Source organism: Periplaneta americana, chromosome 3 (assembly GCF_040183065.1).
Source record: "Periplaneta americana isolate PAMFEO1 chromosome 3, P.americana_PAMFEO1_priV1, whole genome shotgun sequence".
NCBI classification, from domain to species: domain Eukaryota; kingdom Metazoa; phylum Arthropoda; class Insecta; order Blattodea; family Blattidae; genus Periplaneta; species Periplaneta americana.
Genome location: NC_091119.1, coordinates 53,040,286 through 53,056,840, shown reverse-complemented (window position 1 = coordinate 53,056,840; position 16,555 = coordinate 53,040,286). Strand labels below are relative to the sequence as shown.

Here is a 16,555-nt window from a genome sequence, read left to right as displayed (position 1 = left end):
ATTTTCTGTATATTCGATGTTTATAAGTTGATTTATCTAGAAAATGAATACGTAAAAGCTATTAAATTTTACTGTAAAAATGATTATCATAATGGAAAGCAAAGCTGATCAACTATTACGAATTACAAAGTTTTTCAAACACAAAACCTTCCCATAATCAATCTTTTTTAGTGATGCTACAATGTGTCCTTACATCATAAGGTAGTAATTCATGTATCCTTACATCATAAGGTAGTAATTCATGTATCCTTACATCATAGGGTAGTAATTCACTGTTAACTAATAAGAATACAGTCTGTCACTAGAAGCTATTAATTTGCATTAGAATTTTTATATAAGTTGGGACACCACATGATCATAATTTTATTGATGCAGTATGAAGGTAAGGTAAAGAACTTAAAATTATATAAAAACACGCTCATATTATCCCATTTCAAATGCCAAAGACAAATAAATGTACAGATTTTATAGACTTGCATTTAAATATATGGTCTTTGACTATAGTGAATTTGCAATTAAGAATTGTGTTGCGGTAGTTCTCTACAAGAGAACTGCAAAATAGGGATTACAACCGGTTTATATTCGACCGGTCAGAGAACATCCGACAAGGCAGAGCATCTGACCGAAATGTTCGACCTTCAACCGGTTACTCCTAATCTTTTGCAGACTAGACAGAACACCAGGTGTGCTTCATCATACAGAAACACTGACATTTTCTTGAGTATACAAACGGAGTAACAATTGAAGGATATTTACTACGTGTAATTTAAAAAATGTAATTGCTTGATATAGGCCTACAATTGATTGGACACTTTAATACGCTTATCTTCATAACTAGTATATAAATGAACAATGGACACCGGTAACAACAAAGGAAATAAGTGTAATGCATAATATGAAATCTGGTGTGTAAAGAATAAATTACTATGACTTACTACAGCAAATTACAGAATATGCCATTAGGAAAGTTCAGGATAACAGGCAGGGTTTGGAATTGAACGGGTTACGTCAGCTTCTTGTCTATGCAGATGACGTGAATATGTTAGGAGAAAATACACAAACAATTAGGGAAAACACGGAAATTTTACTTGAAGAAAGTAAAGCGATCGGTTTGGAAGTAAATCCCGAAAAGACGAAGTATATGATTATGTCTCGTGACGGGAATATTGTACGAAATGGAAATATAAAAATTGGAGATTTATCCTACGAAGAGGTGGAAAAATTCAAATACCTTGGAGCAACAGTAACAAATATAAATGACACTCGGGAGGAAATTAAACGCAGAATAAATATGGGAAATGCGTGCTATTATTCGGTTGAGAAGCTCTTATCATCCAGTCTGCTGTCCAAAAATCTGAAAGTTAGAATTTATAAAACAGTTATATTACCGGTTCTTCTGTATGGTTGTGAAACTTGGACTCTCACTCTGAGAGAGGAACATAGGTTAAGGGTGTTTGAGAATAAGGTGCTTAGGAAAATATTTGGGGCTAAGCGGGATGAATCTACAGGAGAATGGAGAAAGTTACACAACACAGAACTGCACGCATTGTATTCTTCACCTAACATAATTAGGAACTTAAAATCCAGACGTTTGAGATGGGCAGGGCATGTAGCACGTATGTCCTTGCAAGGGCTCTTTGAACTCCTGCATAGCTCAATGTGGTCTGCCTTTGCTGTCCACCCACAAAGAGTGAGGAACAACTCGAATATTCATTAAACCGAACCTGAGATACTCTGCGAGACAGAAGAGCTTTGCATACTGACTACAGGGCCAGGCATTGAATAGTAATATATAATTTACATTTTTTGTAACCAATTGTGCACGACTCTAATCTCTACCTTCATGGTACACAGTACAGCTCACAGTACCTATATAAAATACGTTACGCAGTCATACATTGAGTAACAGTAGCATCCCCTTTCCTGAAATTGGTAACATCATTGACAGGCATAAACAACAAAGAATCAGAGACAGCACACTGTGTGTTTATTTTCGGAAGTAGTTGAGCAACATTACTCATTTTGACAATAACATGTTTAAGAACTAGTCTCAAGAAATAAATACAGAGCAGACAAACTTTTTACTGTTCTGTAATGACTTCTATTTCAATGCACCAAGACACAGCAATGGGTCAACACCCCCCCCCCCAAAAAAAACAAGTACAGTTCTGGCATTCTACACTTGCCAGAGAGCTGTTATATACTAAGCAGAAAATTCAGTAATTCTATAAAGTACCTGAAACTTTAGGAACGTTCTAGAAAAGTTTAGTCTGTAAGAGCCCAATGTCTGCTCTTAACTTTAAGTAAGACTTGAAAGCATCACACTTGCATTAAAAATTATTAATTCAATACAAGTGACAACAACGTAACTTGGCACTCACCAGGTACATCCTCCTCATTGAACGAGATGTTGACGAAGTGTGGCACAGGCTCGTGAGGCACAAAGGTGACGTCATACAGACCTCTGGAGCAGGCCACCACTTCTGCCTTCACTGTCGACTTGTCAGTGCTCACCACCAACTCCAGAGTGCCCTCACCAGCCTCTGAAGCATCCACAGTGAATGTCGCAGGCTTACCAACCTACAGCACATGAATAATATAATTACAACGAGAACAACTGTACAGAATTATCTGCTTGAATATTAATTACAGTAGCATACAAGATACAGATTAGGATATTGAAATAGAACTCGCACAAGTAAAGTAATGTTTCTTTAAGCAAAATGAAAAATATTTTGCACATCACTCATCTAGAACAGCCTTCATACTTTTTCCTGCTGATATACCTTGGATGGGACAAGTCCAGTGATTTTGACTTTGCTGACATCGTATATGTTGCATGCAAATGGACTGCCTTTAACCGGTTCACCATCCAGTATCACAGAAACGCTGTGTCGACCTGTAGAAAGACAAGCAGTTCTTAAAAATTGTATTCCATATTATAAAAAAGCACATCTCACATTTCATCAGGATAGTCGTTAATAAACAGTGAGGCCACAAAGTTCCATTGCCCCTTATGTAAATTTACGTTAGTTTCAGATCGTATGAACTAAACAATGGCTGATACGACTAATTACACCATTGATGCTGTGATACATGCTTTCATTTATGTCATGCCAGCAATGCTCCAAAAAATGTCGCACAGAATTTGGCGACATAATATCCTTTGCCATGAGAATGACAGTGTACACAATGAGCCTATAGATATTTAATGGTCAGAACCACAGAAATATCTTAAATTCATTGTAAGTTCTAAATAAAAACTACTATAAAGAATTGCCCTTCATTTTGTTTGTTTATAATAGGAGTAACAGAACTTTGTGGCCTCACTGTAGATAAACATTTATTTCATCAGTTTGTTATTGAAAGGTCTAGGTTATTAAATGTCCTATCTTCCTTACTTACTGGCTTTTAAGGAACCCGGAGGTTCACTGCCGCCCTCACATAAGCTCGCCATTGGTCCCTATCCTGAGCAAGATTAATCCATATCCCACCTCCCTCTAATCCATTTTAATATTATCTTCCCATCTACGTCTCGGCCTCCCCAAAGGTCTTTTACCCTCCAGCCTCCCAACTAACACTCTATATACATTTCTGGATTCGCGCATATGTGTTACATGTCCTGCCCATCTCAAACGTCTGGATTTAATGTTCCTAACTATGTCAGATGAAGAATACAATGCGTGCAGTTCTGTGTTGTGTAACTTTCTCCATTCTCCTGTAACTTCATCTCTCTTAGCCCCAAATATTTTCCTAAGCACCTTATTCTCAAACACCCTTAACCTATGTTCTTCTCTCAAAGTGAGAGTACAAGTTTCACAACCATAAAGAGCAACCGGTAATATAACTGTTTTATAAATTCTAACTTTCAAATTTTTTGACAGCAGACTGCATGATAAAAGCTTCTCAACCCAATAGTAACAAGCATTTTCCATATTTATTCTGTGTTTAATTTCTTCCCGAGTATCATTCATATTTGTTACTGTTACTCCCAGGTATTTGAATTTCTCCACCTCTTCAAAATATAAATTTCCAATTTTTATATTTCCATTTCGCACAATATCCCTGTCACGAGACATAATCATATACTTCGTCTTTTCGGGATTTACTTCCAAACCTATCTCTCTACTTGTCCTATCTTCCTACAAAATAAATATCTCTGATGAGGGTAAAAAGGACGTAAGTCAGAAATTGATGGTTTTTTAATTATGGCCATCATGTGAATATACAAATTATACTTCTTCAGACGGTATAAAGAGCATAGGTCTAGCCTCTTCCATAATGATGTAGAGTGTCAGTATTCCAGTCCATATTGGTCCTAATTCCAAACTTTGCTTTTGCTATACTGAAAATTTTAATATTTTGACTTATGTCCATTTACACTGCATCATAGATATTTATACACAATTTTGTCATTCAACAACTAGAATCCAAGCAATTCACAGGAAAGTTATTTACACACTAAAGAAGAAATTTCCATAAAATTGAGCCTTGGTATAGAATCATTTCTGTTAGTCGAAAGTACCAAGATTATTATTACAGAAGATTTAGTATTTCCTCAAGACAGCTGTAATTTTAAATGAAAGTGATAGAAGTCAAATACCTGCTTTTATCTAAGGTAAGACATCTTTCAGAAATCTGAAAATTCAGGCTGTCAGAAGCATCTCTATCATCAAACAGGTAAGAGCAGAAATCGTAATACAATAGAATCCCTCTTAATCGGCACCAAAGGGTCCAAGCTAGTTCCGGATATGAGATTTTTCCAGATAATTGAATAAATACTGGTATATACAAAAAAAAAGTTAGTATTTCATGGTGCCAAATGTTGAAACTGCACCCATGTGAAACTAATTTCTCTATCACTTGCTCATAACTGAATAAACATAAAAACTGTGAGGATTTTCTTTATTAGAACACATCACACAACACAAATAATACATTAATTTTAGGTTCGAATATTCACTGAAAACGAATGTTTGTGTGAACTTCCTAATGTGGCAAAACTGATGGTCCAGACTAGCCCAGATTTAAACATTTTTTTTTTTGGCCCAACCAAAAGTGCCATTGTTATGGTATTGCTGGTTATTTGGGTGCCAGTTACGAGGAATTTTACTGTAGTACATACTTTTAGGTTAAGTAGGAATAATTTCATAAAATATTTTGCGACTTTCAATAATAAGGTAGTGAGGAATATATTATAACTATGCATGTAAAATTCGACTTGTGTTTGAATGCAGTATAACTCACCCACTTCGGTTGGTACAAACTCTGCTGTGAACTTGTCTGTCTTGGTCAGCCTGACAGGAATAGTTTGTCCTGTTGGAGATGTCACAGTGACGTCACAAATTCCTAAATCTCCTGCCGACAGCTGGGGGTCCACCATTACAACTGCAGTCCTTCCAAGTGGAGACATTTTGAGAGCCGACCCAGACACCAGCACTTGATTTGCATCAAGCACTTTACACATGAATGGAGATCCTGTATAAACGAGTATTGAGTCATAAACTGCTAGTGGCATCCCCACTGTTTAGAACACATATTATAGAATTCCAATGAAGTCATTACTATGAGATGGAAGTTTAACTGTGTCGGCTACCAAACTGGACATATATGGTGGCGGTGGTGGTGGCAGCAGTGGCATGGTGGTGTTGGTAGTTTTTTAGTGGGTTATTTTACGACGCTTTATCAACATCTTAGTTATTTAGCATCTGAATGGGATGAAGGTGATAATGCCGGTGAAATGAGTCCAGGATCCAGCACAGATAGTTACCCAACATTTGCTCATATTGGGTTGAAGGAAAATCCCGGAGAAAACCTCAACCAGGTAACTTGTCCCAGCCAGGAATCGAACCTGAGCCACCTGGTTTCATGGCCAGACAAACTAACTGTTACTCCACTGGTGGTAGTAGTAGTTATGTTCTTGGTAGCTGTGATGATAAATGATTGATGATAACTAATAGTGATGAGAACAGTGATGATGAGTAAAGTCCAGATTTTTATGTAATTACATATTTTTTTACTTATTATGTCTCTGTCTGAAAACTCAAAATGTTGGCGAATTAGTCTACTTTGACCATTATATTTAATTTTAATACCACAAATTTTTAGCTATTTTGCACAATACTAGGCCTGCATATTTTTATATAAAACTAATACTCATGCCAAAAGCTGTTTAATTAAAAGCTTTGTAAAGAAAATTATGAATAGGCTATTTCAGCACACACTAAAACGAAATTATGTAACAAATATGAACATTTTCTTCATGTCTATACTGATGGGTCACGGAATCCTGATGGTGGACTTTCAGGCGCAGGGTATTATATCCCAAAATATAACTAGAAATATTATATATCATGTTCATCTCCCTCCAGTCTCGAAACAGAACTACTGACCATAGAGGCAGCTCTTTTACATGTGTCTTCCTTATTTGATATACTTGCATGCATTTTCAGTGACTCGATAGGAGCTATTCTAAATATCATGAAATATACTCCAACTTCCTATGCACAAATTACAATCTCTATACAAAGAATATTAAATAATCTAAATCTTAAAAAAAAAATAGTATTCCAATGGATACCTAGTCATTGTGGCATTACTGGAAATGAGATTATAGATAATATTGTCAAACAGGCAACATCAAACCTATGCAAACAACTCCTTTAACCAGCGCATATTCTGCAGTTAATTCTCATTTAACAAATTCATGGATCGAATTATGGCTTTCTTCTGATAAAGGTCAAGTACTTCAAAACATTCGAAAGAAATCTAATGATTTACAAATGTTCTGCAACATTCCCAGACACATACAAACTTTCTTAGGAAGAGCCAGGACAGGCCATATTATCACTCAGAAGTATCTTCACCGTTTTAATCTTGTTGACTCTAGTAGTTGTTGCTGGTGCAACAATAACGAAGAAGACTTGGAACATATCCTCTTAAACTGCCCTGTCACAAACATCCATAGAACTAATCTAAAATCTACAATCCCTGTAACCTTGGACAATTCTCTCCAATATATACTGAATACACCTCATCTTTGGAATGTGGTTGCTGAAATATACAACCAGCATCATGCTTTTTACCCATCATTTGTAAGAGGAAATTCATAGTGAAATCTAGTGGAACACGTGTTGTCAGCAAATAGCTAGATACACTACGAAGATAGATAGATAAAACGAAATTGTAAAAATATTTATACAATTTTAAACTAAAAGTTGTCAGTACATAATGGTATACACATTTCAGCATTCAAAATATGACGACTCAGGTATAACTTGGTATTTATTTACCTGCTAAGCCTGACGTCTTGCACTTTGTTCTCAACACCAGAAAAATCTAGGGCAGGTTTCGGTACATAACGACCACATGTCTCTATGCCTTCTTTTAACTTTGTCTTTTGTTAACTGATGTTTACAGAGAAGGAGGAGGTATGTTTTGTTATACTGGACAGTGCTTTACCTTTTATTCCAATATTCACTCGACTGCTTCGCAACATGTCTTACAGAATTCTAAAATTGCGTACGAAGTGTTATATATCGACTGCAACTACAATTGGATTTCTGGAAACATAAAAAATTTTGAAACTATTCTAAAACTGCGTACGAACTGTTATACATCGACTGCGATTACAATTGGATTTCTGGAAGCATCGAAAATTTTGAAACTATTCTAAAACTGCGTACAAAGTGTTACATATCAACTACCAACTACAACTACAATTGGATTTCTGGGAGCCTCGAAAATTTGGAAACTATTGAACTTTCACCCATGGTATCAATGGACATCATCTGTAATGCAAAAAATAAACTCAGCCCTGTCTGTGAAACTGCAAGTAAGCAAGTCGTAAAAAAATTCGAAAGAGTCCTTGATAGAAATCGAGGTTAAGCCAGTTTATTTACTATTAGTCAGACATTGCGCCACAATCATTTATTTAAATATGCACCAATAACCTCACCCAATGTCAAAAGATCGTTTTAGGTGTATAACAACATACTGAAATTATGGAGAAAGATCTCGTAGCACACTGTGTTTCAAGTCTTGATTAACTTTAGAATCAAACAAAAACTACTATCGTTACATGTAAAAATGTGTATTTGTATGAAATTAATCGTCTAATTTATCATTATTTTAAATAAAACTATTTTTTAAATAAATAACAAGTTTTAATGCTCTGTGCAATTTTGATTGCACCAAATTTGTAATTTGTATGAAATGAATCTCTTAGTTTACATTTATTTAAAACAAAACTGTTTTTCGTAATAAGTAACAATTTGTAACTCCCTGTGCACTTCTGATATTGCATAGTTTAGTACATACATGTATTTTGAGGTTTTTAGTTACATATTAATTTTAGGATCAATATAACATAAAAATCCGGACTCTAAGAATAATCATGACTAATGATGATGGAAACAGTTGTAGTATGAAGAAAAGATGAAAGACTACTATGGAACACGTTTCAGTGCAGTACTAGCAAGTAGTTAATACGTTTCAAATGGTTTTTTCGTAGCTACCTGGAACAGGTTCTCCATTGAAGCGAACACTTAGACTGTGTGGGGCAGCTTCTTGGGGTTTGAAGTTGACTCGAAACTTTGCATTCCCCTCAGACTGGACATAATTGGGCACATTTCGACCATTGACAGACACAATGATCTCAAGGTTCCCGGCCCCTGCCTGGCTGGCATTGACTGAAACAAGTCAAGAAACATAATTTAAAAAGAATTCACTGCTTCCAGTTCCGAAAAGTGTTGATGGAAAACACATTATGTAATTACCAGTGGCGAAGCTAAGGTGTAAATACTGGGTAGGCTTTAAAAAATCTGCTAACCTTATACCTTTTTATGGAGCAATGTTTATCTGCTTTTCTATCAACATTTTTTATGACACAGACTCCACAAGAAGATGAGATCACCCATTTTCACCCCCAAACAGAATACAGGAACAATATAACTGATCTGACTCAGAGCACTCTGTTAGCCAAGGATATTTCTTATACCATAATGAAAATTTCTATTTTGTCTTCCTGCATCCACTATTTCAATATGTAAATATAAGCCCATTTTGTTTCGTACGTCCAACTTGAAAACGGTTTCTCTTTAATTCTACAAATAATGACTCAATGTTCTCTCAGTATGAATCATTTTGCACAAAATTAATATATAACACATACACGCATGTACTTTTGATTAAACTAACATTCAAAATGCAGCACATTCGTAGAAGACCATTAAAGTGCGACGTATTATTGTCACAGAAAGCTAACCTCTTTTCATACGGAGATGTGATGAATCAATACCCCCTCCCCCCTCAAGCTTGTGAGTCAAAATCGTAGCCATGCTTTTAGAGGCTTTCTGCTACAAGCCTCGCACTGGACTCTACATACTGGAATGACTGTCAGCATTTAATATATGAAAAGATAGGAGTGAAACAAAGTGTTGTGATACACTTATCCTCTTGTCCATGTTCCTTTTCCTGTCTTCTCACCTTCACGTGAGAGAGACAAAAAGATGGATTCACGACAAATTTATTGAAAGGAAGATATGAAAATTTAACTGTAGTGTACGAGGCGTGTTCTTAAAGTAAGTTCCGTTTTCAATTATAGCCGTCGCATCACTGCAATCGTTATTTTGCGAATGCGTGTTTTCTTCTTTAGTCCTCAGGCAAGCTGTGCATGCAGTTTCAGAACTTCAGTCCGTGTGTGTGGTTAGATCAGTTGAAATGTTTAAAGTGATCGAGCACCCCGCCGACTATGAGATGCAGTCTGTTATACATTTCTTGAATGCGAGAAACATCAAACCAGCTGACATTCATCGTCAATTTTGTGAGGTGTATGGTGATGTGCCACTAGTGATGGAATGGTCAGGAGATGGGTTAGGAAGTTCAACGAGGGCCACGTCTCTGTGCATGACGAGCAGCGTACCAGTCGGCCATATTTGATCAATGACGATTTGGTGCGTGCTGTCGATGAAAAAATTAATGAGGACAGGAACAAATTGACCATCCCCCCTACAGCCCGGATTTGGGTCCGAGTGACTTTCATCTCTTGCTGCACCTCAAGAAGTTCCTCGGTGGTCAACGTTTTGATGGAAACGATAAAGTGAAAACAGTGCAGTGCGGGAGTGGTTCGCATCGAAGGCGGGCGAATTCTACAATGCGGGGATAGAAAGACTTGAGCTACGATTCGATAAATGCCTCAATAATGGTGGAGATTATGTTGAGAAGTAATTGAAGAGTGGGGAATACAATGCAACAAAAATGGTTTGTAAATATCTTCCCGTTTACTTACTACACCCTTTGGAACTTAATTCAAGAACACGCCTTGTACAATACTTAATTTTAAAATTCAATATAATAATTTAACATGAATGTTTGCAGTAACACTAAATATTGACACTTACTGCTGAAGAAAACAGGTTTGCCAACGACACCAGAATTAATGTCAGTCACTTTCACCTTGGCTGCATCATATGCTTTGACGAGAAATGGACTGCCCTCCACATGTACACCTGCCAATTTCACCTCTACACTGTGGTCACCTGAAATACATAACAAGACTCAGTACCAATCCAGGGCACTAGAAGAACAGCTTATTACTGTATGACACCTGCTGAGGACTTACCCACGTCGGTGGGGGTGAAGTGCACTGTGTATCTGCCAGCAGCCTGCACACCCACATCGACTGTCAAGGGACGCCTTGAAGGGCTCAGCACCTGGACATCGGGCCTTCCTAGTGATGAATCTGCCTCCACACAGAACATAGCTGCCCTGTTCACTGCGACTTTTTCCAATCCATCACCAGAAATTAGTACCCGTGCTGCCTCTGACACCTGGCAAGTGAAGGGGCTTCCTGTGCAACAAATACGTGAGAACTGAAAGAACTGTTACAAAAACTGCCTTCATTATTGATCTATGTAAAGATTAGTTTTTTGGTCTTACTGAAATATCTGTGACGTTTACCATTTGTTTTTAATGGAAAAAAATTCGTTCTGACACCAAGGATTGAACCTGGGACCCCTAGTTCTAGTCTCCTTAGCAGCTCCTTAGTGACTCTTATATCACTCAAACTATCCAAGATGTTTGACAAGCTTGATGATTAAAATGGGATGATGATAGCCATGTCAAACCAAAACTTTTAACACTTAAAATCGGATGGATATGAGGTTGATTGTTTCAGCAATATCTGATTTAGAATTGCTCTCCATAATTATGTAATTATTGGTGGTATATGGTTCTATTAAAGCTGAAGTTGAAATCTATAGTCGCGACGCTGTTATTCCCGAAGTGGCTACTCCTCTTTGCTTACGTCATAGAAAGTGAAGGCTCTATAAAGTCTAGGTAGGTAGTATCGTTCGCCATTTCTGTTCTTTCGTTGCCGATCTACCGGACGAGGGATCTATTTGCCACACCGTTAAACATTATCATGTCGTAGCTTCTATGATAATAAATCAAACTCACTGTAATTCAGCAAATAATTGAGCAGCAAATAACGTCCTCGTGTGCTTCCTGCAAACGCCAACGAACGAGCTAAAATGGCGGGCGAATTATATTAAGTATTTATCGAGCCTTCTTTATCTTCATCAGCGAATCACAAGACGCACACGTTTAAATGTAGCCGACCTGCAATGTAATTGGCTGCCGGAAATAAGAGCAACGGGACTATAACTCCCAAGATCTTCTGACTTCTGAACAATTATTCCTGAACTCACCTGGCACATCTTCGCCATTGAAACGTAGATCTACTGTGTGTGCTATGGCCTCTCTTGGAGTAAACGAAATGGCATATGTGTGGGGACCCTGAGCTTGAGCTGATGTGGGCACTCGGCCTCCATTCACAGTCACCTCCAGATTCCCTGGGCCAGCCTGACTCGTTTCAACTGAAATACATGAAAATATGAAGACAGGTGAAACTTAGTTCTCTTTTTTTTTTATGTTTATCAGGTATGTTCTATCTCGAACATAGGCGGAGAGAGAACTGTTTCCTTGGGGGGGGGGGGGGGGGACAAAGCAAAACCATATAATCCCCACATAACGAGGTTATGGAGGAAATCATTTACCTCCTCCCCCTGTTATAACTTGACCATGGTACAGTATATTGGAATATGATCATTTAATAAAGGTATTTTCAGGAGCATGTTTCTTACAGAGTTACATCTATATCCGCAATGTTTCAGACCGAGTTGTATAGGGCTTGAACTGTAGGTCTACTACAAATTATAATAGGGCATAACTTAAAACAATCTCCCTCTTTTTCTCTATCGTACAGAAACACATACATACATCAATAAAACTACGTAAAAATGCTAACAGAAGCTTTTTTATACGAATATATATTATTTTAATGTACCGAAGTACATATGATATTTCCATGCAGATATGCGTATCCGGTGTGGCTTAGTGGATAAAGCATCAGCACGTAGAGCTGAAAACCTGGGTTCAAGTCCCGGCGCCGGAGAGAATTTTTCTCCGTTCCATTACTCTTTCATCGTTTTTTATACGAAGTTTACCTTCCTGAAGATATCTTATGAAATGTAAACTCTATTTTATTTAATCCCGTTTTTAAGTTTACACATTATACCGGGATCACCTTTCTTTTCTCTGCATTGTTGTGCAATGTTATTTATCAAAGTGGCAGCCTGAATACCTGTACTTCTAACACATGAGTACAGGCTGTTGCAAAAGGAACATTACAATGCTTCCATGAGGTATAGCAGCTCTTATACATTCAAAATTTAAAATAAATGTTATGGTCCAGATGCATGATCTGAAGACATTAATTCATCAATTTAAGCATAGAAACTTAATCATAAAAATAAGCAAAAAAAATCTTTTGAATTCAATATTTTCTAACGTTAAAAAAGAGTTGAGACAAGTTTGGGGGGGGGGGGGGACCATAACTCCGCCTATGACCTCGACAGAATTAAATTGGATAATTTTAAGAACATTTTTTCACAATCTATGAGGAAAGATAAGAAATTCTGACAGCTTTTCGTTCAGCATATGTTTTAAAATTCTAATATGAGGATTTATAAAAATAGCGAGTTTATTGCTTGTAGTAATATTTCGAACTTATAAATTATTGGGTTGGATTGCAAAGAGTGGAGAATAGACAAGACTACGCACTCATACTAGGGTTGCCAACCGTCCGGGATTTTTCCGGATTGTCAGGAAATCAGTCCTCTATGCAAGAAAAAAATTAAATTCTTTTCAGGAGCTTAATGTCCGGAATTTTGCTCATTGCAATATTATATTCTGAAATTTCATTATTAGAGATCCGACATAGTTTGCAATGACTTGGCAGTAAATCAGCATTTGAATAACTTGAGTGATTCTGATATGCATCTGTTTAAGGTGGAAGCACTGAATGTGTATCAGAGTACCAGTGACTATTTGCAGAAATGGTTTGATTACTATTCTTCACTTCTCAATAAGCCTTCATGACACTTTCACATTCAGCGTCCTTACTGAAATTGTGAATATATTGCATGTTACTATAGAACTGGACTTTGAAAATGGTGATGCATTGTACCAAGAGTACTGCCTATTGAAAGAGATGAAGCCGATACTGAAAGATCTACCAATTCCTCAAGAATGCTAGGACACTGTTTTGAAGACATGTAGTGAGCCAAACTTAAAGAAAATTGCTGAATACATACATGCTCTTCCAATTAACAATTCTCATGTGGAGCGAGTTTTTTAAAAAATTAAGAATCTCTGGACTGACGAGAGGAACCAGATGAGGCCAGAACTTGTAAAATCAGAATTCTTAGTAAAGACGAACTTCAATACGAGTATGTCATGTAGAGAATTTTTTTTATTATATTTCAACAAACAAAGAACTAATAAATAAAAACAAAGGAAGCAACAAGTATTCTTTCAAACAATATTAATGTAGTGAGTTAGAGACATGTATTATACTTATCAATGCCTGTGCTTTTCAGTATGTACAGACATATGGCATGTTTTTTTAATATATGGCTACACCGCTACAACCAAATAATAACACGAAGGCAATTCTAATTGATTAATTGAGCGTCAAAATACAAGTCTATTTACACTGAAATTCATCATCAGTTTACGTGCTTTTTTATTTTTTTTTAATGTGTCCTGAATTTCCGTCCTCTAGAGTTGGCAACCCTAACTCATACTGATCCACTGTGTTGTCTCCTTAGCAGCTCCTTAGTGACTTGTATATCACTCAAACTATCCAAGATGTTTGACAAGCTTGATGATTGAAATGGGATGATGATAGCCATGTCAGACCGAAACTTCCTCAGCACAGATCCCCTTAATTTTGCAATAATAGGACAATGACACAGAACATATCTGCTGTTTCGCTTTCTGACTTGCACCTGCGATAGTCAGGAATATCAGCTAAACCCATTCTAAGCAAATGCTTCTTTGAAGTTGAATGACCTATTCCTATAATACTGAACAACAAGAATTTTGCTCCGACTTAAAACAATGTGTCCCTTATGGTTTGATGTGCTCTGAATCCGAAAATGCATCTCTTTTCTTCGTATCACGTAAGGTTTTAAGACATACTACGATTTCACTTTTCGATAAGCACTCCCCCAGGAAACATCTGGCGAGGATTGGGAGTATAAACCAAAACAAAAGCTAATGCATTTTATGAGTTTATGACTTATTTCCGGTTTCTTATGATTGTTGGCACGTTATATTTGTACTTCTAATCAATAAACAGATATTGGTCCCTTCTATTAAGTAAATTTCATAATAGTTCAAAGTGAGGTCTATGCGATGAACAAACAAGGGTGCGGTTTTCGGTATTTAAAGAAAAGTTTACCAGTTTGAGTGAAGACAAATTTAAAAAGGGCATTTTCATCGGTCCACACAAAGTTATGGCTGACTTTTTGTTTGAATAAAACTTTCCGTTACAGAAAGAATGGTACTGCACACTTTCAAAGATGTTTGCTGAAAAATCCTTGGAAATTATAGGGCAGAGAACTACATAGAACTTGTTGTGGAAACCATGTTAAGTGCATATGACAAAATGGAGTGTAATATATCTCTCAAAATACACTTTTTACAATCTCATTTGGATTTCTTTCCTCCTAACTTTGTGCAGTAAGCGACAAACATGGAGAAAGATTTCATCTATAAATATCAGAAATGAAAAGGCGATATAAAGGAAGATCATCATCTACCATGCTTGCAGACTACTGTTGGTTCTTGCAAAATACAGTCCCGGGTCTAGTTATAAACAGAAGTCATCCAAAAAATTATTTTAAATATAAGTTCAAATTCCGAGATTTTCTGATTATATGCATGAAATATTTTTATTGTTGTTGTGTTTTAAACTATGTAACATCATTTTTGTATCCAGTACACATTTTTCAAGTATTATGAGGAATTTTGAATCCCTAGTGTGTTGTAATTTTATTAGTAATAGTGAAAAATTAAAAATAAATAAGTTTGGTAAAAAAAAATTCAATTCATTTTCCCCGGAAAATGGTATGTGATGGGGCAATTTGGATTTTAAATTCAGATTTAGGGCACACATATTAGTAATATTCACCTACTTTTATTTCGGAGCAAGACAAAAAGTAAAAATTTGTTGTTCAGTGTAATTAGCTATTGTAGCCTTTCTTTGTGCCTCCTTGGTACCCTTTAATTCCCCAACAGTCACTATTTCCCTTTGTAAACCCTAAGCAGGTCAAGTATAGTAGCGAGCCCCTTCATTTGAGGAGGTGAGTATGCAGCCATGGCCAGCAGGTCACCATGTGGCTATAGCCCTCACCAAGGTGAAAATGGCTCAGCTTTCACATGCAAACATGCATAAGGATGCTTGGAGAAGGCGGAGAGAAGATCTTCTCTCACTTATTGCACCACCCCAGCATGTCACCTCAATGCATATATAAGTGCAACTCAAAGACCACAAGGCAGTCAGACCAGCCCTCCCTCTGAACTCACTAACATCGACTAACAATGTTGGCTGCAACTCTCTATCATTCACTCCCGTAACACTCCTAACTTTGATTCCCTCTGTTCATCCCAGCTTGCTTAACCCCAGTCCTTCCTTTAAACCCTCTGTGGTAGGAAAGTCGCAAGCTAAAGCTTGTTGATCCCAGATTCCATATCTCTCTCTTTTCCTGCCACCACATCGTATCAACAGGGCAAGCTAAACACTCTCCTACTCAGATATTGCCAATACTCCTGCATCCCTGTAGCCTCAGTTCTATCTCACTATTGTTCACAGAAATCTCAGGAAGAGTTTCTAAATTATAAGTTTCTACCATGGCTCGGGGTTCTCCAGTTTCCCCATATTTCGCATCTATCAGTGGTGGTTTCTCGGGGGAGGGAAGGGAGGAACGTCTTCCTCAAATTTTTCTTCTTTTGAAAGTAAATACCAAATGAAATATATGCCTTGAAATTCGAGGAAGATTCGATAATTTTTAAGTTCACAGCTATAAGAAATTCTCGGTTGATCGAGTTTTAAATGATGCGCACTCATGTGCTACTAGAAAACTGTGAGAAGGATGCGAGATGTTTGTGTGTTGGAAAGCCAATCCATTCCTCCTTTACTGTAGTTAAC

The 16,555-nt window shown here is 36.9% G+C and overlaps 1 protein-coding gene across 2 annotated transcripts in view; it reads right to left on the bottom strand.

Annotated features, from left to right (window-relative positions):
* The window catches only part of jbug (filamin-type immunoglobulin domains fbug), a 396,750-nt gene that overhangs the window by 36,993 nt on the left and 343,202 nt on the right, over positions 1–16,555 (bottom strand). For both annotated transcript variants that reach the window (XM_069820534.1, XM_069820535.1), the window contains 7 exons: positions 11,709–11,876; positions 10,622–10,849; positions 10,401–10,538; positions 8,517–8,690; positions 5,248–5,478; positions 2,787–2,899; positions 2,382–2,580 (listed from right to left, as the gene is read on the bottom strand). In XM_069820534.1, coding sequence (XP_069676635.1) covers positions 2,382–2,580; positions 2,787–2,899; positions 5,248–5,478; positions 8,517–8,690; positions 10,401–10,538; positions 10,622–10,849; positions 11,709–11,876 — 1,251 coding nt within the window. The remainder of the gene's footprint in view (positions 1–2,381; positions 2,581–2,786; positions 2,900–5,247; positions 5,479–8,516; positions 8,691–10,400; positions 10,539–10,621; positions 10,850–11,708; positions 11,877–16,555) is intronic.